Source organism: Coffea eugenioides, chromosome 7 (assembly GCF_003713205.1).
Source record: "Coffea eugenioides isolate CCC68of chromosome 7, Ceug_1.0, whole genome shotgun sequence".
Lineage (NCBI taxonomy): Eukaryota > Viridiplantae > Streptophyta > Magnoliopsida > Gentianales > Rubiaceae > Coffea > Coffea eugenioides.
In genome coordinates, this window is record NC_040041.1 from 26,566,904 (window position 1) to 26,591,382 (window position 24,479).

The window sequence follows — 24,479 nt, forward strand, 5'->3', positions numbered from 1 at the left end:
CCGAGAAGAACACATGAGCTCGATCTTTTCTAGCTCAGTCTGAGACAAGTGAATTGTTGGGTATAGCTCTTTAACGTATTAGAGGGTTGAATTATCACAAACAACCAAAACTAATAGGATGGAACTTTAGTTTGAATTGAAATACTAACAGCTGTTATCTACAACTTGCATTAGCTGTAAGTGTTTTACTTTTTGCCTTCCATCTCTCTCTTTAACCAAGTTCAATAAAAATTTGCATTTTCTAGGGGTCGAAGGGATTTTGATGCAGAAAGAATATGGGCAATGAACAAAAGGAGAATAGCAATAAGTATAGTATAATCATCCCCACCTACAATGAGCGCCTCAACATTGCTCTCCTTGTTTATCTCATCTTCAAGCATCTCTCGTACCCTCTCTCTCTCTATCTCTCTTTCTCTGTCTCTCTCATTACCAAGTTATCCATGATGATGCATGTTCTCCTTTTCCTTTTCTGTGAATATATGTATAAAACAGATGATGCATGTTCCTTTTCCTCTGCTTTGTTTGTCTAGTGGCTTCTTTCATTGCACTTTTGGCTTTTACACTTATATTCTGTGAATTTTTCATTTCACATTCTAAATCTTTTTGTTGCATGCATCAAAAGGTTTATTTATGTTTATTTGAATGAAGTGTTTTTGGTGATCTTACAGCTTGTTACTTGGTCATCACAATCATCTATCAACTGCTGAAATAATTATCTCCATGTTACACAGGAACACTTCTTCACTTTTTTTATTATTATTAGTATTATTATTGTTATAGCATTATTTTATTATTATTATTATTTGTGCTTTTGTGTATGTGATTGACTGACAATTTGGAAAGAAGTGTTTCTAGGTATTTGATTTAGATATCATGCGAAATATCAAAATCTTAGCTTCAGAATTGTTTGAAAATTGATAAGCAATGCACACAGTGGCACATATTTTATATGGTTACTTTTTTCTCTCAATCATGATTGGTAATTGGTAACTAAGTGTACTTTTTCTTATACATATGTCCAAGATAAGCTGATTAAAACTAATTTGCTGTGAAAAAGTTTGCGTCTTTGTCCACTCAAACTTCTAGATGATTAGTCGTGAGCATATTCAGCTCTATAGTTGTGAGTGGGTGTGGGAACCATTAGGTGTAAGAAGGTGAAGCTTTGGACTTGCAACTGAATATGTGAATAACATGGACCAAATTGTTGTATGAAATTAACTATTTAAGATTGTGCTTCATAGGTTTTAGTTTGACATTAGATGATAGATATTACTTAAAGATGTGAAAAACAGTAACACTAAAACAATGACAAACAACATTGTCTTCATGATCTAAACTTGTATCTGACAATTGGTCCTTGCCTGGCTAGGAATGTCAATTTTGAGATTATTGTTGTGGATGATGGAAGTCCAGATAGGACTCAAGATATTGTTAAACAACTGCAATTTGTCTATGGAGAGGATCGTATTGTAAGTCCTCTTTAGTATTAATTCGCAATGTTGTTGATGTTTTGCCTATGCTTATCTCTTTGAAAGGTCTACTTATGTAAGGCTATCTACTAATCCAGCTGTTGAGGGCTAGACCTAAGAAGCTTGGTTTAGGTATGTCTTTGGCTGGCCTTGGTTTAAGTTTTTGAAGTAGCAAAAGGGATCATTAATTTGGTTAAGTTTTAGGTATGGCTTACATCCATGGCCTGAAGCATGCCTCCGGGAATTTTGTGGTCATTATGGATGCTGATTTATCACACCATGTAAGTGCACTCCTACTCATTAGAATGATGAGGACGATGCTCTATCAAACCCTCCTCCCCCTAACCAAAACCAAAAAAAAAAAACCCAAAAGCCGCCACTGAAAACAAAAAAAGATATTCCTCACACCAATTTTTGTGCCTCCAAAAAGAAAAAGAGGAAGGGAGGGGAAAACAAGGAAACACATTTTTTTCCTCGCTTTCTTAGGATTTGGTGTGAACAAGGGGGGAAAGCTGCTTATTCTAGGGTTGAGCTTGAGGTTGGTGGAAGATTACGAAATGATTGGGAGATCTGAAGTGTATTTCCATTTCTAATATACTTTTGGTGAGCTGTCTCTTTTACAGTGCATTTAGTAATCATAATAGTTTTAGCTGCTTTGATACTGGTCTTTTACCTTGGGTGTAAGTTTGATAAGTTAAGAAGATCATATGCAGCAGTGTTTAACAAACTGGAAAACTGAGTTCTAACAGAAAGTTATTTTGTTGAATTAGGGCCTTTGAGCACAGTAAGACTACATGGGTCAATTTTTAGTTTTTGTATTGCATCGCTTTTGGATTAAATGTGTGAGTGCTTGAGGTTTTCTGCAGGCATGTGTTTTATCTATTTTTTTTGCTTCCGCTCGAATTATTATTGATGTTCATTTAGCCTATATATTAGCGGAACTATTATTGGTGTTCATTTAGCTTATATGTTACTTCACTTGTTATCTAATGCATCTCTTTTTCTTACTTTACAGCGAAAATATCTTCCAAACTTCATCAGGTAAGAACCTTTCAACTCAAGTATTAGAATTTTATTTAATTTTACCAAGTTTTAGAAGTATATTAGCTGAATATGTTTTGATGTTTAGGAAGCAGATGGAGACAGGTGCAGATATAGTTACTGGAACACGATATGTCAAAGGAGGTGGTGTGCATGGTTGGAATCTCATGCGCAAATTGACAAGCAGGGGAGCAAATGTCCTTGCGCAGACACTCCTTTGGCCTAGTGTATTAGACCTAACTGGATCTTTCCGGTAAACCAATATACCAAATGCTGTTGTTGCTTCTGCCTAAGCTTCCACTTCCTTAGCCAATAACTGTTATTTTGCCTAAAGGCTTTATAGGAAATCCGTGCTTCAAGATGTTATAAGCTCATGCGTGAGTAAAGGATATGTTTTTCAGATGGAGATGATTGTTCGTGCTACACGAAAAGGTTACAACATTGCTGAGGTACTTTTGTTGCTTATCATTTGGTCTTTTAGGTTTATTGGGTTGATTATCTTCTTCTTGGCAAATATCTATAGCTTCTAACTACATATGACATTTAGTCATTCGGTTTTAAGATCTCTGATGAACTATTTCTTCTTAGTTTTGGCTCTTTCGTTGGTTTGCATCTCCTCTTTGTGTTTTATTGTGTTAATGGAGATATTTGAATTCGATTTTATGTCTTCACAGGTTCCAATTACTTTTGTCGATAGAGTGTATGGGAGTTCAAAGCTTGGAGGATCTGAAATAGTTGAGTATTTGAAAGGTCTTGTATACCTTCTCCTCACAACTTAAAACAAGGATGAGAACAACTGTGCCTAGTAACTTCATGGTTCCTCGAAACCAACCATTTTTGGATAGTTTAAAGCCAATGATGATTCACATAACCAACTCAAGGAGACTGATGAGGGAGCAACACCAAATTGGTCTTTTCGATTTAGTTCCTTTTTTTTTTTTGATACCAACAGTTAACATTTACTGTACTTTTTTGTAGGCCAAAACTAAATGTGGCTTGATTACTTTGATTGTAGGCATCTAATTTTTCTGGGTTTTGTTTGAATAAGTAAAGTGTGTATCAACATTGAGAACAACTATGATTCCAATATATTTATGTGATCTTTTCTATTTGTTTCTTGTTTGTGATGTAGTTCAGTCTAGGTACTCTAGGGGGGGCTTAGCAAATTCAAGACAATAATATGTTAACAGTCTAGGCGAATTTTTGTTCAAAAACAAAAACTTATTTAAATGTGTTTGAATAGTGGTTTATTTGTAAAATTATATTGATTGCATTATAAGCACATTTTGTACATCAAAAAAGTATTATAATATTTTTTTAAAAAAATATTGTGCCAAACAATACCCTATCCAAGCATAGGAATTATTTCTTTGGTCCTACTCTTAAAGGAATTTACTTGAAATTTGTGGACAAATGAAATTCAACACAAGGAGGGATCTACATTTACTTTACATCAATCAAAAAAAAAATTTCAAAAAAAACCAGGGGTGTCTAAACAAGCTCTATTGTACTAATTCGTAACCGGAGCCTAAGAAATCCTCTTTTGATGGAAAGCAGATATCATCATTCTCCCCAACTTTTTGGGTGGGTGAATTAGTAATTTTCTCTTGAACATAAAAAACAGAGGAAAAAAATACTACTGGAAAACCATGAATTATTCGTGCATTAACTGGAGAAATATATCGTTTGGATTGACATGTTTTTCAAAAACAAGTTTTTCAAATACAATGCTACAGTAATATACAATAACTCAAAAAACATCTCATCCATACAATATATCAAATACTTCAAAAAACATTTATAGTAAAAATTTTTCATATACACTGCTACAGTAAAGTTTTTCAAAAACACCCCAAAAACAGCTAATCCAAACGGAGCTGTTTGATAATATATTTATAATGAGATTATATGAGATAATATATTTACAATGGACATGCGGATTCGAATCGGATTGACCCGATCACAGCCAGATGAATTTTGGAGAAACCGGACTCGACTTCGTCGAGCATTATAATGAAATTCCAGCGGCCCAACCGGATCATTCTGGCCGTCGGCATCATTCAACTCCGAGCCCAATGAAGGTGGCCACGCGCCTTACGTGCTATTTACCCATAATCATTGTATTGGCAGCAGATTTATGTGTGGGCATTAGATTCTCCGCCCGGATATCGGAGAGTTCAATTACAGACACAGCCAATCAACAGCAGCTACCAACAGCGGTTTTTGCTCTAGAAGCTTCTGGAGATCAGAGGCGGTGTTTGGCTGCTTGGATGGGGTTGTGCGTACGACTGTTGGCTATGCCGGTGGATCGAAAGCCAATCCCGAGTATCGGAGCTTAGGTGATCACGCTGAATCTGTTCAGGTCACCTCCTACGTTCCTTCTTTCTGCAGCCTATTGATTTACATTTTATTACTGGTTTAAGTCTTTTGGTTTTGCTAATTGGTAAAAGGTTGGACAATTAGATCTTGTTTGAAATTTGAGGACTTGTCAAGATTTTGTTTTTAGTTGTTTATGGCTAATTCTCAAACTCGGTTGTTGTGCCTGAGAAGGCTCTAATGTTGATTGATTGAAGATAAGTACCGGGGATGTTCTTTTTTTGTGATTAACAAAATTAGTTGGGAGAGGAAAATGGTGAATATTGATTGTTCCTATGAACTATCGTTACTCTAGGCAGATCATGGAGAATTAGTCAACTACTTTTATTGCCAATAAGTCTTAATGAAGCAAAACTAGGAAGTATTTCCTATGTTTTGCGGGATATGGGGAATACAAGTGTAAAGATCTTGAATTGTTTTTAGCTAGTCTATGCAACTTAGTTTTTGACTGTCATCGTTCTGTTTGCGTCGAAAAGGCCTTGGAGATTCTGTAACATGACCGTGCATGAGGTTATTGCTAATGGACTTGCAACAATAGGTTTCAGTCATCCCATCAACTTTGCACTGGTTACCTTTCAGCTGGATTTCTTTAGTTGTCCACCAACACTGAGTGAGAGTGGAAGAGTGGTACTTCGTTTTGTGAACTAAATGCTTGTAACAAACCTATTGTTGCAGTTTAATTTGTTATGAAGTCATCACTCATTTGATTTGGGTTCTTGACATAGTTAGCTGTTTTGAGCGCTTGAAACAGATCATTATTATAGTCTTCTGTGGGGCTAATGTAATGTTTATCCTACCAAGAGTTTTGCTTGTGACCTGAATTAGCCGAAAGGTGGAAAACCATTTGCCTAATCTAATCTATGATAGCTTCAATAGCATAAAAGACATCCAAATTAAAAGTTTAGAAATATGAAAGTTTATGAACACATTGACATAACATGCTAGTCTCACTACAGAGAAAAATGGAAATGTACTCCCAAGTCAGATACTATTGCAATTACCAACTACCAAAATATGCTCTTTAGTAGACATTCAATTATTTCTACACTTGTTTTCTATATTGAAATCGATTCTGTGCAGATTGAATATGATCCTAAGGGAATTACTTTTAAACAACTTTTGGAGGTCTTCTGGACCAGCCACGATTCTAGGCAGGTGTTTGGGCAAGGTCCTGATGTGGGTAACCAGTACAAGTACTGTTGATAACCTGGATTGAAGTTGTATTTTCTATGTCAAAATGCTGGCTTTCTATGACGCCCCCACTTCTCCCAAGGGCGAACCCAAGGGTATCTGTGGGACGCCAGCCCAACTCTCGCCAGGACTCGGTACAAATTCAATTCAAATTTAAGAATAACCAATCAGTACTAAAAGTTGAAAATATAAAGGAAGCTCAATTCCTTAATAATCGTTCAAGTCTTACATTATAAGTTACCAAAATATCTTACAATCCCAAAATATACAGTTTCCAAAAGTTGACTAAATGAATACATTCAAAATTCTAATAAAAAGGCCATCAAGTCGACCTCTCCATAATTCCTTCCATTTCAGCTCCTGTTAAAGAAAGCAAGTCTAACGGGGTGAGCGGATGCTCGTGAGGCCAAGAAAACATGCAAGACAAGTAATTCAATAATAATAGCACTTACACAATAGTGAAAGCTATAACATTCAAGGAATTTCACAATTCATAATAAACACCCTTGAGTAGGATGCAGAAGCTCTCCGGAGCTAATGATTTCTTACTTTGCCCAAATTCAATTTTAATACCTTCCCATGACGACACCCCGTTCCCCGGGTAGGTAATTGAGTTCGTAGCCCTTCACGTATTCCATGTATATTTCTAAGACGACTCGAGAGGTACCTCCCACCCAAAACGGTGTGGTACTTACTATCGTTCAGTTTATAGTTCTGAGACGATTCTAGAGGTACCTCCCACCAAATCGGTGTGGTACTTACTATCGTCCAGAGGTCGATGAGATATCGCTCCAATCGACTTAGAATGCTTTAGGGTTCTGAGACGATTCGAGAGATACCTCCCACCCGGATCGGTCTGGTACTTGCTATCGTTCAGAGGTCTAGGGTACTGAGACGATTCGACAGGTACCTCCCACCCGGTACTTACAATCGTTCTGTTAATAGGTCTGAGACGATTCGAGAGGTACCTCCCACCAAATCGGTGTGGTACTTGCTATCGTTTAGAGGTCGATGAGACATCGCTCCAATCGACTTATGCAGCCATAGCATATTTTCCAATCAGGTCAAGTCATGTCAGGTTAAGCAAGTTAGGTCAGGTCAAGTAAGTCAAGTCAGGTCAAGCAAGTCAGGTCAGGTCAAGCAAGTCAAGTTAGGTCAAACAAGTCAGGTCAAACATGAGTCATTTATTTCAAATGAGAACGAATGTGATAAAGTACACACTCGACTCGACAAGTTTACGTATCATGTATAACACTTGTACAACTAAATCTCAATCACATGAGCATTTAACACATACTTGACACTTACCAAATAAACAAAGAAGAAATGTCACTTGACGTTCAGGCGTCCACCGTGGAATCCTCTTGAAAGTCCTCGTGCGAGCCTGAGCAATTAATAGTGAACTATCATTTATATACCCCAATTATCACGAATGGTTGTACGCTTGTACAATCCAAGAAAATCTCACGAAAGCGAGCCTAAATTACTCGCGAATCAAGGCTCAAAAGTGGGGTTTTTAAAGCACAAGAGAAATCAAGTTTTCATCTTTGAAATCAAGTGTAAAACGTTCAAGTGATATCGAGGGAAAAAAAGAGAATTTGAAAAACTTCATTTCCTTAACTTTCGAAAATTTCAGTTTTGATATGAGATCTTTGAAAAATCGTATCTCATTCATTACAAGTCCAAAATTGGAAAACTTGGTACCGTTGGAAACTTCTTCCAAAGTGCTAAAAGTTCCTAGAATACACTTTTCCATGATTCCAAATGGAAGGCATTCGAAAGTTGGCCCAAAGTGGCTGTTTTGGACCATTAAGACAGTTTTGGGTTGATCTTCGGCAAAGTTTGGAAATTCACATAATGCGAACTAGTCTCTAAAATTTGGAACTCAATTAGAGTTACAATCAAAGTTTAAAACACAACAGGCAGAACAAGAATCAGAGTTTTGAGTATCGAGAGACATCAGTCCAAAGTTGATCACATTTCGCAAACTGTTCAGTCATTTTTCAGATTCAAATACTATCTTGAAAATATCATTTGGCCATCAATTTGGCATTAGAAATACACCAAAATTGGTACACTAAATCTTCCATGTGTGAACAATATTTCTACCAAGTTTCATGCAAAAATTCCCACGGGAAGGCAGAATGAGATTTGAAGGTAATGAACATAGCAATTTAAAGGTAATGAACATCACAATTTTCGAAATATAACTCCCCAAATGAGATTTGACCATTCGGCAAAGAGAAAAGGAAAAGTTTTCCAGATTTGAAAAGCAGAATTTGGGACATCTGTTGGGCATCGAGGAGGACTTGGAATGCCACCAAATTTGGCAGTATTATATTACCATATGAGAAATATTCCTCTGTCAATTTTCATGGAAAAATACGCGCGGCAAGTTGGTTAACCAGATCACCAAGATTTCCAAATTTCCAAGGCAAATCTGCCTTGGACATGAGTTTTCCGTTTTCAAAACATTTGGCCAACAAAAATGTCTCAAACATGGTCTTTTGTATGTAGGTAATGTATAAGAAACATCCAAGATGCATTTGGTAGATGACTAACACCAAGAATTTCGAAACAACAAGTTCCAATCAAGATTTAGACATTTACTAGCCAAAAAGAGGGTTTCAAATTATTGAGTCAGTTTTGAACTTTGGTCACAACTCACTCAATTCAACTTGAAATTGAGCGTGGTTAGTGGTGTTGAAAACTAGATTCGTAAATCTACAATTTATTAGAAGAAATCGTTTTCAAAATATATCCACAGCTAGCTCATATTTGAGCACCAATTCGCTGCTCAAAACAGAGCTCCCAGTGTAGATGCGAAACAGGACAGTCATGTTCAAACGATTAGTATGGACTACTCAGGTGGAACCAGAACGTGCATTTATACCGTTGGAAAGCTGGAAATGTCTAGTTTCCATTGCCACGAACAGAACTCAATTTCGACATCGGAGCAAAAAGTTATAGCCAAAACAAAAGTACTGCCAGAGCAGTTACGGGAAAATTTCCAGTTTTTGCTGATTTCCGAAAACACATAATTTGGCCAACCAAACCATGAAATTTTTTGATGAAACTTTCTACACAACCCACACAACATGTATACATCATAAACAAGTAATTAGAACCACAAAAAAAATTGCTCTAAGGCCACGGTATGTACAGGGGCAGAAATGGAAAAATATTCCCTCATCACTTCCTTTGAATTTTCATCCACAATATCACTCATTTCTACTAATTCAAGCACTAATCCAATATTATTAACATCAAAACTCACAAAATCAGCCCATCAAGCCAAAGTGGGAGTTCATAGAGCCCACTCACCAAATTTCTAACAATTTAAAGCTACCCATGAGAATCCAAGAGCTCATGAGTGTAATATAACTTCTATAAACTAAGATTTTTGAGGTTGATCGTTCATTACCTCTTTGGATGAGCAAGACAGAAATTTTCGGCCTCTTGAAGCTCGAAACCATGGAAAGCAAGCTCTCTTCCTAGCTAATGTTGTTCACCAAGTGTTTAGCAAGTTGTACGTAAAATTTGAGATGATTTGAGCAAGAATTGTGATGTGAAATGAAGAGAATTGTTGGTCTTTTTCTTCCATGGAGTGCACGGCTGCTAAGAGGAAGAAAGGAAGAGTTTTGATCTGGTGTGATGCTTCCATGAGAAGCTTAAGAATGTGTGGCCAAAATTGCTCCAAAAGTCAACCAAGGATAGTGCGCGTACGCGCGCGTTTCGTGCTCGATTTCTCTCGAGTTTGTTTCACTTGTGCTCTAAACCTCTAATACACTTTCATTCATATGATTATTATTCACTCTTAAGGGTCTAAAAATAAGGATCTAAAATCCCTCAATTAATCGCGCGGGTAAAAACGCGTAGTACCGATTTGTGCACGATAAAGTGAAATCTCTAAGAATTTCTTATAACGATGGTATAATTAACTAACACTTGAGCACTTAATCATAAAAATACCTATTTTAAGACTAATGTACAAGTCTCCAGTTTTTCAAGTTTATTGTATCCTCAAATCTATTATTAACTCCAATCGCGTATTCACTATTCTCACTTAGCGAGCTTTCAAAAATTAAATTTCGAAACAAATCATTTTAAAAATATATGCAAGTCATAATTCCATGTAATTGGGTCTAAAAAGATTGAAATAAAATATTCAGAGTAAACGGACAATTAAATATTTAAATAAGCTAGTAATAAGAATTTAAAATAAGTAAATTTTTGCGAGTCCTCACATTTTCTTGGTTGAAAGTTGAAACTTTCCAAGCAGATCCATCGTTTTCACAAATGGAACTGAAGAGTCAAGATTGGCTTCTGTTGTGACACCCCAACTTTTAAGATGCTATTGTTTTACGGTTTCTTTCGTTCATTTTATTTTAAAACATTATTTTGTTTCAGGGAAGATACTAAAGTTATTTCTTTGGGTTTGATTTAAAACCTTATTTTGTTTTAAAAGACTAGAAACCCTAAAATTTTAATCAAAAACCCTAGTTTACTTGTGACTATGTTTAAATCCCTCATATTTGACTCAAAACCCTAATTTTATTCTATGGAATTGTAAAATTCATCACATTTTTCTTAAAATTCCTTTTATTTGGAAATTATTCATTTATTATGGCCCTACTACTCAAGCACCCTACAACAAGTGCAAATGAACCTAGAAAGTAGGGTTTCACTTTTCGTTTTCAAGATTGGAGCAAATTAGGGTTTTCGCGATTTTTCGCCGGATGAATTTTCGATACGGAGAGGGGATCAAATTTGGTGATTAAAAGTGACTTTTAAGTGAGAAATAATATGTGATTAGGAGCAATGATATAAGGTTAGTGAATAGGACGTAAAAACCCTAGTACGTGTGTTTTTAAGAAAAACGGCGCGAATCGACGTGTACCGTGTACTACCGATTGAACCCATCACTTGACCACCACTTTCTTACCACATGAGCTCATTAATACTTGAGCAAAATATCTTCTTATTTTCCAGCTAGCTTGACTGAATTTTAAGGCTAAAAATGGCAAGGAAAAGAAAGAGAAAAATGAAAGGTGGTGGTGGCGACAAGTGTCGCCACCTAAGGGTTTCTTGACCAAGACAATTGTCCAACCTTCTTATCCCCCAAATTGCTCCATACTCCTTCATTTTTCTGCTGAAGAGCTGAGAGAGAGAGAGGGAAAGAACAAGAGAAAAACTTCTTCATTTCTTCTTGAATCTAGCAACCAAGGGAGGAAACAAAGAAACTAAACCGATTAAAGGCACCCTTGAGTGTTTATTTAGTGAGCTATTGGTGAAATTTTGAAGGGGAAAGCTAGGGTTGCTCTTGGTAGACACTAAGCAAGGTAAGGATGATGATTTCCCCAAATTTTACTCTTAATCTTGTTTAAATTAGCTTAGCTTCTCAATATTGTGATGAATGACGGTTATTATCATGTTTTGGGTAGTTTTCCCTTTTGTTACATGAATTAGGGTTTGATGGCTTGCTGTCTATACTTGATGTATGATTGATATATGTTGTACCCAAGGTTATATAGGGGGTTTTGGTAGCAAGTGTAGCAAGAAATTAAGAAAACTATCATTGAAACCAAAAGATTTCAGATTTCTGGAAATTTTCACCCTATTCTGTCCGTTTTTTTTACACCATGTTAGAGGCCGAATTGGGCTTGGCATAAAACATGAAAGTTGTATAGAATGGTATTTTATAGGTGCCTACAAAATTTCAGCTCAATCGGAGCAACATAGCCTGTGAAAAGATGGAAATACCCTCGCTGTTCTAGGTTACATTCCAGAGTTCCGCGTGGACAGTTTAGTCTATTTGGTTGTGTTTATTCACTATAATCCGTTGGGATTTAGCTATTTTCCAAAACATGAAAGTTTTAGTATTCTGTCTTAGATTTTAAACGCCTCCAAGAACACCTTAATCGGACCTTGGTAACCTGAGATATGACCATTCCAGTGCAGTGCGGTTAATTAGCCGACTAGTTGGATTTTGGTTCTGTAAATTGGGAATTTGACTAGGTTGCATTGGAAACTGTGTGAGGCCCCAGTCAAGTTGAAATTAGGGTTATTCATTATTCGGTGTGGTGAAATTAGGGTTCTAGGGCTAAGGAGAAAACCCTAATCTTGGTTAAGATTGAAAACCCTAGTTTATGTATGTATTATTATTCGTAGGTTCGAGCTATAATTTATATTCGGTGTTCTAGTGTGTGTTTTGGCATACGTAAGTTTAGGATTTGTTTTAGTTTACAAAGGTTTAGCAAGTTTGATATGGTTAGCAAACTCTAGATTAGCAAACCTCTAGTGTTACAATTTATTAGAAAGCTTAAGTGGGGTTTACAAACCCTAATTTTGCCAAAGTTATAAAAGTTGTTGTTTGATTGTTTTATTATGGAGAAAGAATGTTTAAGTATAGGTGATTAAAATAAGAAAGTGATTAGTGAAGTAATTAAGCATGATTACATGTTTTAGATTAGATTAAGTTATGACCTATGGAGTTAATTGAAAGATTATCAAAAGTTTGAGGGCAAGAGTAGGATAAAAGCTAAGTTGAAGTGCAAGGGTTAAAGGCAAATAAAGCATTTTTATGTGATTGGTTAGCCTAAAAATATCTCCTATGGTCTTTGACTATTTATTACCTTAACACTTGTAGGCTAATCACAAGACAAAACAAAACAAAACTTGGAGAGAAAGAAAGAGAGAGAGTGCCGACCAAGGAGGAAAGAAAAGAAAGGAACTTGCCTTCAAAATTCTGCAATTTATAGCTTCCATCTTGCCTTTGGAGCTTGAGGGAACAACTTAGGAACTTGATTGTTGAAGTTTGATCATCTACCAAACCTATTTGAAGGTAAATCATCTTCTTTGAAAGTTAAATTTTGGGGTTTCTAATCTTTAAGCTATGAAAGTAATGTATTTTGTTGTGATTATGGATTTGTATGGTGGAATTGATGTTTATATTGAAGTTTCATGGTATAATTATGATGATGATGTTGCTGAAATTTTGATTAAGCTTATGAAAGAATTAGGGTTTCATGCTAAATAAGTTAATTAGCTTTAATTTTGTGCTATGAAGATTGTAGTGGTTGTGTTTGATGATTGGTTTCTTTGGGTTGATGAGTTGGTGGTACAAAAACTGATTTGGGTTAAGAAACCCTAGGCTTTCTTAGGTTAGTTTAGCTTGGCTAATGTTTAGTTAGTTAGGGTTTGGTTAGTTGGGTGTTAGATCAAGTTCCTTAGTGCAAATGAAGTTAGGTTAGGGATTATGGTTCGTGTTTGGTAATTTTGTTGTAAAATAAGGAGAGAATTTCGGACCATTAATAGACTTTTTAGAAGCTGGTATATGTGTGTTTCATTGGTAGGAATTTTGTTGGAAACTTGTATAAGAACCATAGAAACGGACCGTGCGGTTACGGCGCGCAAAAAAACCGGCAAATCTGGAAAACTTGGGCAGTTCAGCATCCGAACTTTGGCTTCATTTTTCTTGATGTTACGTATGGATTCAGAAGTTCCTCAAAACATGAAAGTTGTAGCCTCATAAGTTCTGAATATGCCTGTAAAATTTCAGATTAAAAGGATTAGTGTATCCTGAATTATAGACAAAACACTCATGCCTGTTTTGAACATTGGTTTGTGCTGCGTTGTGAAGTCAGCCTCTGACCGTGCAATTTTCTGTTTTGATTCCGTATGATCTGGGTGTCAACTCCTTCATAAGAAATGTAGATCTTGGTTTTTTCTTCAAAACGGTATAAAGTACGTCGAAATCCGAGTTCCGTAGCTCCTGTTATGACCAAAACAAGATCGATCGTCAGAACTGCCTTGAATCTGGACAGTTCTGACGGGTACTTTGACACTCAACTTTCGTTTTGTTCTGAATGGATTCAGGTCTTGGCCAAAACATCAAAGTTTTATCCTTATGTCTCAGCTTTCTAATGCCTTTGGAATTTCCTGATTTGGATTTGTAAGCTGGAGTTATGGTCCAGCAAACATACCCTGTTCGTCACTCTAGAGTGCGAATTCCTGGAACGGTTTTCTGTACTTTCGACCTATGTCCGTTTAGATTCGGATTGAGGTGTCTTCATGAAAACTGTAACCCTTCCTCTTAGCTTCACAACGGTACATCATGTACCTTGATCCGACACTCGTAGCTTCAATTAGGCTCAAAACAGTTTTGACGGCAAAGCGATTAGGTTACCATTTCCATTTCCGTATGCCGTTTCCGCACTCGTATGTGCCGATTTTGCCGTTTTGCTTGTTTTAGGCATATTAGTAGCTGTTTATGATATTATGTGACGTAATCTTCTATTTCAGACGGTGGTGAGCTAGGTGGAGCCGGTGGGGCCTACTAGCTACTCCTCGCGGCACAAATTTCGAACTTTTGTTCTTTTGTTCGTTGAGTAAGTATTCAGGCCGCTCTTATGTGTTAGTTGCTTATGTGTTTCGATATGTATGAAAAGGGTACCTAGGCGAGGGTGTACTTTATCGCACTCGACCTAAACCCTAATTTACGCACATATTTGTACATGGCATATGTATATGAATCATTTTGGAACTAAACCCCTTGAGCTTGTGGCTCGGGGTGACTTTTGAGTAAATTTTGTGAAGTTTGTGAGTTTGGGGCCCGATCTCATGACCTAGATGGACTATTCGAGCCGGTTAGGGCTTGATCGAAGTCAGTCCAACCTGATTTGAGGTCACCAAGTTTGTGAATCCGGTTCACCGATTATGTGGACCAAGTTGTGAACCGAGCTTGTGAACCAAGCTCAATTTCGTTCGCTCGAGCAAGTTTGTGAGGTGTCTGGCCAGAGAGGGTGATAAGGTGTACGGTGGGAGTACAAGTGAAGTTCTACGGACCATTATTTGTGGTCGACGGAGTGTCGACAGGAGGTCACACATGGCAAACGATCTGGCTTTGGAGCCACCTGTATCCTTATTATGTGATGTTACTTTTCTGCTTTTGCTTTACTCTTACTATGTAACTGTTGTCACGTGAAATTTACGCTTTTGCCCCTGTTTACTTACTAAGCATATAGCTTACCTCTTTCCTTTTGTTTTCCTTAGCAGGGGCTGACGCGGGGACTTTTGGCACATACACTAGTATGGTTAGGTTTGCTTGTAATAGTTGGACAATTAGGATGTTTGTTTTTGTTGTGGTGGTTTGTATAAGGACCCTCCTTAGGGTGTACTCTTTGGTTTTGGTTATAATTATAAGGATGTAATAGTATGAGCAGGTACTTTTGAAGAATGTAATTAGAACACTTTTGGGGATTGTATATATTGTATAGAGTGCTCTTTCGATTTATCTAGTTTTATTACTTTAGGTTTTGAGTCCTGGCGCGAGCTAGGCAGGCGGCCCGCCGATACCCTTGGGTTCGCCCTTGGGAGAAGTGGGGTCGTCACAAACTGGACTAAGTGATCTTCATGAAAATTGTAGCCCTGTGTCTTAGCTTCGAAACGGTATAAGTTGCGCCTCAATCCAATAAGCGTAGCCTCGGATGTGTTATTTCCGCAACCACGCGTCAAATCTGTCTTTTGCTAGGTTACATTTCCGCACTTGTTATCACTTTGATTTTTGTTCTTATGTTGTTATGAGCCTATGGAATGGCTATTGAAATGGAATTGTGTTATGGATAACTTTGGGTTGGATTGAGTAAAATATTGAAGCCATAAATGGCTGGAAAATGGGTAAACACAAGGGGCATGCCGCCGAATTTTCACGAGAAAGATAAACTAGTCTTCGGAGTCCTAGTTTTATATTTTGTAAATTTAACTTGGATACACTGAAAAATGGATTGGGTTATCTTCATGGAAGTTGTAACCTTTTGTCTAAGGTTCGAGACACTATCTAGTACATTTTGATCCGATAACCCTAGCTCCCGTTATGGACAAGATCGTGTAACCGTTTTGATTATTTTGACCGTTTTCAACTGTATTCGATCGTTTCAGTTGTAAATTGCTGTTGTATGGCCGTTTCACTCATGTGTGTATATAATCTGCCCATACAGATCTTAAGGCTTTTGACAGTGACGCTCAAGCTTCGTGAATTGTATCATTTTCGTGCCAAGTTGTATCAAGTGAGTAATTGGGTGGTTATTGATGTGAAATTGTTAAAGTGCTTTGTACATATTAAATGGGTTTGTAGGCGAGGGTGTACTTTATCTCACTCGACCTAAGCCCATCCTTTATTTTGATTTTCCATGTGAGAATACATGCTTTATGTTGAGTATCACCCTCTTGCTGTGTGCTGAGGAAGGGAATTACATGACTTGAGTATCACCCTTTTGCTGTGTGCTGATAGGGGTGATCTCGTGACTTGAATTAAACCCCATTTGTTGTGTGCTATTTGGGGTAAGTATATTGTTGTGCACTTGTTGAGAGATACCATCTATTGAGAGATCGGATATCTCAGGGCTTGGTTCCAGCCCGGTTCCAAGGGTTAGACGAACTATTCGAGCCAGCCGGGGCTTGGTCAAAGATAGTTCCATGCTAAACTTGGGATTTAGTTTCTTGTTATAGCTTTGATGAAAGCTAAGTTACTTTATTTCGCTCGAGCTGCTGTGTGCTGTTGACTGGCCAGCGGGGGTTGATAAGGTGAACGGGGAACGTTTAAGTGGAGTCTACGGACCATGAGTACTTGGTTGACGGAGTGTCAACAGGTGTTCAAGTTCGGGGAATTGAACTGGCTTTGGAGCCACCCGTATCCTACACTTGTGATGTTACTTTTCTGTTTTTGATGTGAAATATCCTGATTTACTTGTTTAATTATGTGAGTTTTATTTTTTTTCCCCCTGATTGCTCACTAAGCATATAGCTTACCCCATTCCATTTGTTTTCCTTAGCAGGGGGCCGACGCGGGGAATCGCTCGGGAAGGTGTTTAGTGTTTTGATTTTAGATGAGTGAGCTTGTACTTGTTATAAGTTAACTGGCAAGATGTATATAGTTGTTGTGGTGGTTATAATTATCAACTTTTCTAGGGTTTACTTTCTGCTACTCGTGGTATGTATGATTTGATGTATATTTGAGATTTATATTGAAATTTGTTTGAGGTTTGTAGTGAGGGAGTGAGTCCCGACGAGAGCTGGGCAGGCGACTCGCCGAACCCTGGGGTACGCCCTTGGGGGAGGTGCGGCCGTCACATCTGTAAGTAAAGAAAGAGAGCAGACAAGGTCAAAGAGTGGCATTGTAACCACTCAAATTCAGCAACTGGGAACATTCTATCCTGCAGGGCCTGATCATCAGGTTAGTATCTTTCATCAACTTGTATAAATCACAAAAAGCAAAATTGGTGTTACAAGTACAGGTTTTTCCTTTGTTTTGTTCCTATTCGGAACGGATAGGAGGGAGTCACTGTAGCCACTTGTAGATTCTGAAAGAGGTGGTCCAGCAGAATTTACGAGTGCAGAAGGATGACCTCTGCTTAGTTTTCTTTAGAAGTTAAAACCTTTATCTTATTCCTGGCTTCTGCGATATTCTTACTAGGCACATTTTGCACTTATAAGAATGAAAGGAACAATAATGAAAATTTTAACTTGTGATCTTCAGAAATTTGAGCTGAAACGGAATCCATTTCTTCTTCAACTAATGGGAAACTTGCCTGAAGAAGAGCTGGAAAAATCAAGTCTGGCAGCCAAATTAAATGGTTATGCAGCAGAGCTTTGTCCGCCAAGATTGCAAAAACGTATTCATGCAAAGATCAATGACATCCTAAGAAAAGCTTGGCCTATCCTCAGAGAAGTTTAGGAAGAGATATTTTTGGTGGTGAACTTAAAGATCCTGGGAGGCATATATTTTCGGAGGAAAATTTATTCAATTTCGTTCAGCTGCCCGCGACATTTTTTTTGTTAAATTATACCGCTAATTTAGTTATTCCTTGGAAGATCTAACAATTCCTTGAGAGAGATTGAGCATTATGACAAATTTTGGATTTCACGACATTTTTCCTCAAAATTGGAGCGACTGATTTTTTGTTTTTTGGTACAATATTTTATCTGCTTTGTAAAGGATATTATAGTCTAATTAGTTAATTCGTTTAAGGATATTATAATTTTTCTATCGTGGATACACACTGTTACGGGTACCATGCTGGCTACTGGCACTAGGCCATTAATAGTGTGGATGTGCAAAAATAATAAAATTTTATCCTTTACTTTTGGGTACCATCAATTATTATTATTTTTAATATCTCATAGTCAGATTAAAGCATTTTCACTTGTATTGAAGATTATTTAGAAAACAACAGTAACGAAGAAAATACTTAATTCTAGAAAGCTGAAATGTAAATGAAAAATAAAAGGTGCTGTTGCTGAAATTCTAATTGTAGTAATTAGTAGGACAAATTTAACGACAAAAAATCAGTTTTTACTTGTTGCATCGCATGCTCTTCGACATTTTTTGTTTTCCAACTCTTGCCACAAAAAAAAATGAATAAAAATAAAAGCATTTGGGCAGTGTAACAGGCTAGTTGAAAAAGCCCATGTACACCAGAGGGCGCACGCACACACGTAGCCCAAGGCCTGCGAGTGACCAATTTCGTTTAGGCTAATTTCTTAGAATATTCGTATATAAAAAACATCCGCCAAATGAAGCTCTGACACACTTTATTTCTCATTCTACACCTGCCGTGTTGACTCAACACGGCAGCAAAAATGAATTTCCCATCCACAGTCAGACAACATAAAATTCAGTAGGGGTCTCAGTCCTAGCTGTGCTGACTGTGCACGGCTCCCTGACGCGGATGTCAGCCACAGCCGTGCACAGTCAGCACGGCTGGGGCTGACACTTCTAACCCCCTTGCAGCAGCTGTCGGCTGACTTCGGGAAAAAAAAAGGCTAGGGGTTTGGTTTTTAAAGTTTTGTTGCTTCTAGTGTGGAAAGTAGAGTGAACTCTCCTCCGTAGGCAGATGAAGTATTAACTCAATTGGGACCCAATTGAAATAAGGCAATCGGCTGTGGCTGTAGGGTTGGCTTAACAAACCTGGCCTTGATGATGGATGGAGCCCGGAAATGCTGAGTGAATTAATGACTTTCTTGCGTCAAAACCTGAGTTTTGTTATTACTGACAAAGTGCTTAACATACTAGTCGGGTTTTCATAATTACGATCCCAAGCTTAACATGCCATGTTGGTACCAACTGGATTATGGTTATGAAATTGGGTTCTTGTTAATTATTATTACAAGAAATATTTATAATTGGAAAAGATTCATTTCTTGCATAATGAATAATAAATATTTTTAAGAAAAATCGTTTAAAATATTTTTTACATTTCGTTAAACGAATTTTTTCATCTTTTACTTTTAAAATATTAACTTTATATATCTTACAAATTCAAATTCACAATTTTTGGCCCCAACCTAAGTTTCAACCACTTTTTAGTCTAAATTATTACATGACCCATATGTAATAATTGTTTTATACAAAAATGTCAACTTTTACTTTTTTTTAGTGACACAAATAAATATAAATTGACAAAAATGAATATGGTATCAAGTCAGATCTTGCTTGTTTAAGTGCAAAAATGAATATGAATTTGATCATTTGTTTAATTATAAATGGGGTATAACTTTTTTGCCTATAAAAAAATGAACTTTTCTTTTTGCCATGATAAAAGCTACTTTTATTTTAACTATCTATAACTACCCATGACTATTTTACTTTTAACTATTTTAAGTATATGTTTTCAACATAACTACCCATAAATATCATAACTACTAATATAAAATTATTTTATGAAAAATATTTAAAAGATTAAAATGTGTTTTCATAATAAAAAAATTATTTAAAATATATGATCATAAATATTATATATTTTTTGATTGCACACACATTGGATGTGCATGAGCACTAGTTATAATCGAATTCCAAATCTCGCTCCTAGTGATAATGCAATTGTTTCAAATAGTGAATATCTTCCCTACTAAATAATTAGATTGTGCTAAACTAGATCCTAAGTCTGTTAGCTCCCACGGTAGATGTCAAGTTATGCTCCCACGGTAGCGGTGCAATAATTTCCGCACGTCACATGACCTTTGTCAGGCGCCTAAGAATGGCTGACAAAGGCCCCTGGCCCTTTTTTTTTGTTGACCGCCTATCCCCAGCCATGCCCAGTCAACACGGCAGGGGACAGGCTGATTAAAAAAAAAAAAATTGCGCTGCTGACCGCATTGAAACTTTTGCAGAGGTCAGAGAATTTATTCTGCTGCTGTGTTGAGTCAGCACGGTAGGTATAGTTTGAAAAATATAGTGTGTCAAAGCTACATTTGACAGATGTTTTTTTTTTATGCCTATATTTTAAGCAAGTAGCCTTTGGTTTAATATTATTTGATTTGAGTAGTAGGAGTATTTGATCCTGCACTTCAATTTGGAGTCGCCACTGGTGAAGCGCAAGACATCACTCGGGTACTTATTAAGGTCAGTCAAACTCGAGCTCAGTTGTTAATTCCCACTTTCTCCATTCCGTTGCTCTTCACAGAATAAAAATTTAACCAATAAAAGCTGTAAAAATAGAGTTAGATCGGAAGAGGAAGAAGAATTCGGCTCCGAATCCATCAACGGATCGGTCGGAAAAGCACAAGAAGAAGACGAAAATGTCCTCGTCCTCATCTTCCACAGATAGCGTTAGGGCTTTCCATATATTGATAAAGCACGAAGGATCCCGGTGCAAAGCTTTCTGGAAAGATCCAGAAGGCCAAATCATCAGTAACACCACTCGCGACGCTGCCGTTTCTCAGCTCATAGCTCTCTACCAAGACATCGTCTCCAGCAAGGCTAAGTTCGAGGACGTTGCTGCTCGTTGCTCCGATTGCAGCTCTGCTAAGCGCGGAGGAGACCTTGGTATTTATCCCCTTTTGTTTTAATTTTGATTTAGTTTTTCTTTCTAATTTACTTTCTTCTGCTTTTTTCAAGTGCTGTGCTTATGTAATTTAACCGTTCAATTTTTTTAACTTTTATTTTCAGGTGTTTTTCATTAATTTTGCGTGTGATTCTAGCTCTTAAATTTGTTATAAAGATGCTTATGTGTTAGTGGAGGCTGGTAATTTTGGTTCTTTTTTGTGATAAGTCTCTGCCTTCCCCCCCCTCCTCAAAATTTTTTTTTTTGTTTGTCAAACAGATATATGGAATTGCATCAGCAATTACTTATTTGTTTCTGCATTTTAAGGATCGAATATTTTGGATTCTGATTGAGGACATTGAGCTCACTGGAATATGTATTAGAATTTATTGATTTTTACATGGATTAGGAGCCAGAAAATATTGGAAAAGTAGCTCCACTGCCATTGTGTTTCAAAAAGATTACCAGAATTAGTATGATAGTAATACCAATATAATCTTCATCCATGAAAAAATACTACTTTGACTGAACTTACGTTCTTAGCAATTGTCTTTTCTCGTTATTTTTTTGGAATGGTATTAGTCGATAATTCCATGATAATGTGCATGCTTTTCTTGAGCTCTTTAGTTGTGGGTATTGCCTTTTCAATTAGACGAACTTTTGTTGATTTGTACTGCTTAAGCAATGTGGAAACTAATTGGCATAGTCATTTTAAACTAATAGAATTATTTGAGATGGTTTTAATTGGATAATTCCATGTCATACTTGAACAGGGTGTCCTCTTCAGTTTGTTCTATGCAATCTTGGTGACAGCATGAGGCTTGTATCATTGCATGAGTAAAGATGATTATGACCATCCTAAGTGCAGAATGCCAACCAATAATTAGCTCTGTCACTTAATGACTTTTGGATCAAATTAAAGTTTTCTGGAATTTCGGTTGGTTAGATAGAGCGTAAGATAGAGTATATATGTTGAGAATTCATTTTACATGATGAATATCACTATTCACCATGCCCTACGTCATGCTACTCAACCTCATCAGCGACATTTTATGATCACTAGTATAAAAAACATAATTCTTAAGGTCTCAAAGGCCAAATATTATCCTATACCAAATTGGGCTGCATAACATGGATTTGATGATCTCCCTTGCATAATATACGAGCTTTGATGCTCTTAAGATTACAATCATATTCTAGAATGATCACCTCCTTACAGGTGGCACAATGCCCCTCCCTGGTGGAGCTCTACGACCAGCAGCCTGAGCCTGCATACACGGATGGCACAGTCAGGCAAAATTCACCCCACAAAACTTAATTTGTAACCCCACATATTTCTCCAAGCTAATCATTTTACATACTCCGTAAAACTACATTCTCTTTGTTCTACAGTATTTGTTAAATCCCAGTTCTAGAGTGGCCATCCGGCATTGCCTTTTCTTGACAAGAGATCATAATGCATTTCAGAGCTTACAGTGCAGATATGGAGTGTCATTCCTAACTTTTAGATTTAAATAAATGATCGAGGAGCATAAGATGCAAAAGTCACGAAATAGATCTTACCCTGGCTCTCATGGCAACAGCACGTCCCCGTCTAATGCCAAGTGCTGAACCCTTGCCCTTCAAAAGATAATATAAAAAGTGTAAGCAAAGCTGTGATGGTCACAAATACACTCTAATACACATAGGCAAACTGGGAAAGCACCTTGATTCTAGCTTCTAGACGTTTGAACATTGGAGCATTCTTAAGCATATCTGGAATCACCATAAACCTGATAAAATTTGTTTTACCCATAATCAGAACTCAGAAAGCAGTTGAGAGAATCAGAAAATATTTTATATTACAATTTTTGTACCTGACTTTGCTTCCTTGAATGAAAACATGCTCAAGTTGTGATACCTTGCCATCCTATAAAGATACAGACCAAAATTAGTCTTCCACAAGACTAAAAAAAGCCAAAAGGGCACAACATAACATCTTAATCCAATGAAACTCTCTCTAATAGGCAGTCAAAAACAACTGAAGTCTTGAAGCTAATTTGCTTCAGTTCAGAGGTTCAAAAAAGAAGATATCAGGATTGAGGCGGCTGAAGATGTAAATTATATTAGTGCTTCAAAGATCCATGAAAGGATAAGAGACTGTTCAGAAGCTATCAACAATTCAAAAAGAGATCTTACATTCTGTAGCCATTGATGTAGAAGAAATTATATGGCACTGGAAATAATTGCTAATGAATGTCAAAAATGACAGGTCCAATTTCAATGAAATTATCAAGGAAGAAATACTCTTAAAACCAGCAGCCAGTTAAAATAAGTATGATAAATGAGCATCCACAGGTCAAAAAGTTCCTTACAACCCCAACCCCGGGTAGTCCGACATACTGTGAACTCTAAAGCATGTGTGCAGAAGACACTTAATTTGTTGTAAAATCTAAGACGTGCATCTGACACCTAAAGGACACGTCATAAAATAAGATGTTTAAATCTACAATAAAAACACATATTAAAGACCTAACCCACAACAAAAAAAAAACACATATTAAAGAACGGTTTTGCATGTAAGATCAAAGAATTTAAAAAAAGAAAATACACGGCCTGGAATTTAGTTGGATAGAATTCTGTTATATGAGAACATATTGCCAATAATAGTTTTAAAATACTTTTGCCACAAACATGAAATTCTTACTAGGAAAACCTGTATAAATCATTTATGAGCACAAATACAACTGACTGTCCTCGTGTTCTGAATAGCATTCACCACCCAACCCATGTTAACTCCTTAAAGAGTGAATAGATTTCAGTTCCAATTTACTAACATCCCATAGTTTCAATTTTCCTGCCGCAGAAAATCATCGTAGGCTTCCGCCTATTATGCATTGGAATCAAAGTGAAAGAAAAAGGCATTAAGAAGCTCGAAAGCAGCATAAAGACACCAGAAACAGAAAAGCAGTTTCACAATTCTTAATGAAGGGCAGAATAACATTGGAACGAGAGTACCTTAGTTGTGAAAGTGATGTTCTCGAGTTGGCAATTCCAATTGTCTTCGCATTCAACCATGCTGCCTCTGTAGAGCTCTCCGCTCTTCAGCTCTGCGGTCATGATGTGTCCTGTGGTTTCGTGTAGAAGCTTTACCGGTATACCTAAGCTACGACTCATTGCTATTGCTATTTCCTGCTATGCTTCCTACGCAAAACCCTAAACCCAAAGTCCAGCAGAAAGCTACCAAAAATTAATTAGCAGTAACTATATAACAGTAAATCCAGCACAAAGCTTCGAAAAAAAAGTTTAAAAAATCATACACAAATGTAAATATAGAAATGCACAATCAATTCTAAGAATTATAGCAAAAAAAAAAAGATGCATACAAGAGATTGAAATTTGTCAGATTAAAAGTAAATAAATAAATAAAAGGCGAGAAGAGAGAGTGTGATACCCCAACTTTTAGGATACTATTGTTGTTTAGTCTAAAAAAAAAATTATTACGCTTCCTTTAGTTTATTTTTATTTTAAGACATTGTTTTGTTTTAAAGACTAGAAACCCTAAATTCTAATAAAAAAAACCCTAGTTTTACTTGTGACT

The 24,479-nt window shown here is 36.8% G+C and overlaps 2 protein-coding genes and 1 pseudogene across 2 annotated transcripts; 2 read left to right on the forward strand and 1 right to left on the reverse strand.

The window, feature by feature from the left end:
* Positions 1 to 253: 253 nt before the first annotated feature.
* LOC113777633 (dolichol-phosphate mannosyltransferase subunit 1-like) lies at positions 254 to 3,289 on the forward strand. The gene is made up of 8 exons (XM_027322787.1): positions 254 to 385; positions 1,370 to 1,469; positions 1,568 to 1,601; positions 1,674 to 1,750; positions 2,485 to 2,510; positions 2,599 to 2,763; positions 2,845 to 2,959; positions 3,185 to 3,289. The coding sequence occupies exons 1-8, from the start codon at positions 276 to 278 to the stop codon at positions 3,287 to 3,289; spliced, it is 732 nt and encodes a 243-aa protein (XP_027178588.1). The 5' UTR covers positions 254 to 275.
* Positions 3,290 to 4,460: 1,171 nt separating this feature from the next.
* On the forward strand, positions 4,461 to 17,811 carry LOC113777632 (annotated as a pseudogene).
* Positions 17,812 to 22,104: 4,293 nt separating this feature from the next.
* LOC113778842 (small nuclear ribonucleoprotein SmD3b-like) lies at positions 22,105 to 24,055 on the reverse strand. The gene is made up of 5 exons (XM_027324343.1): positions 23,897 to 24,055; positions 22,756 to 22,808; positions 22,605 to 22,671; positions 22,463 to 22,519; positions 22,105 to 22,167 (listed from the first exon to the last, which is right to left on the reverse strand). The coding sequence occupies exons 1-5, from the start codon at positions 24,053 to 24,055 to the stop codon at positions 22,105 to 22,107; spliced, it is 399 nt and encodes a 132-aa protein (XP_027180144.1).
* Between the last annotated feature and the right edge of the window lie 424 nt (positions 24,056 to 24,479).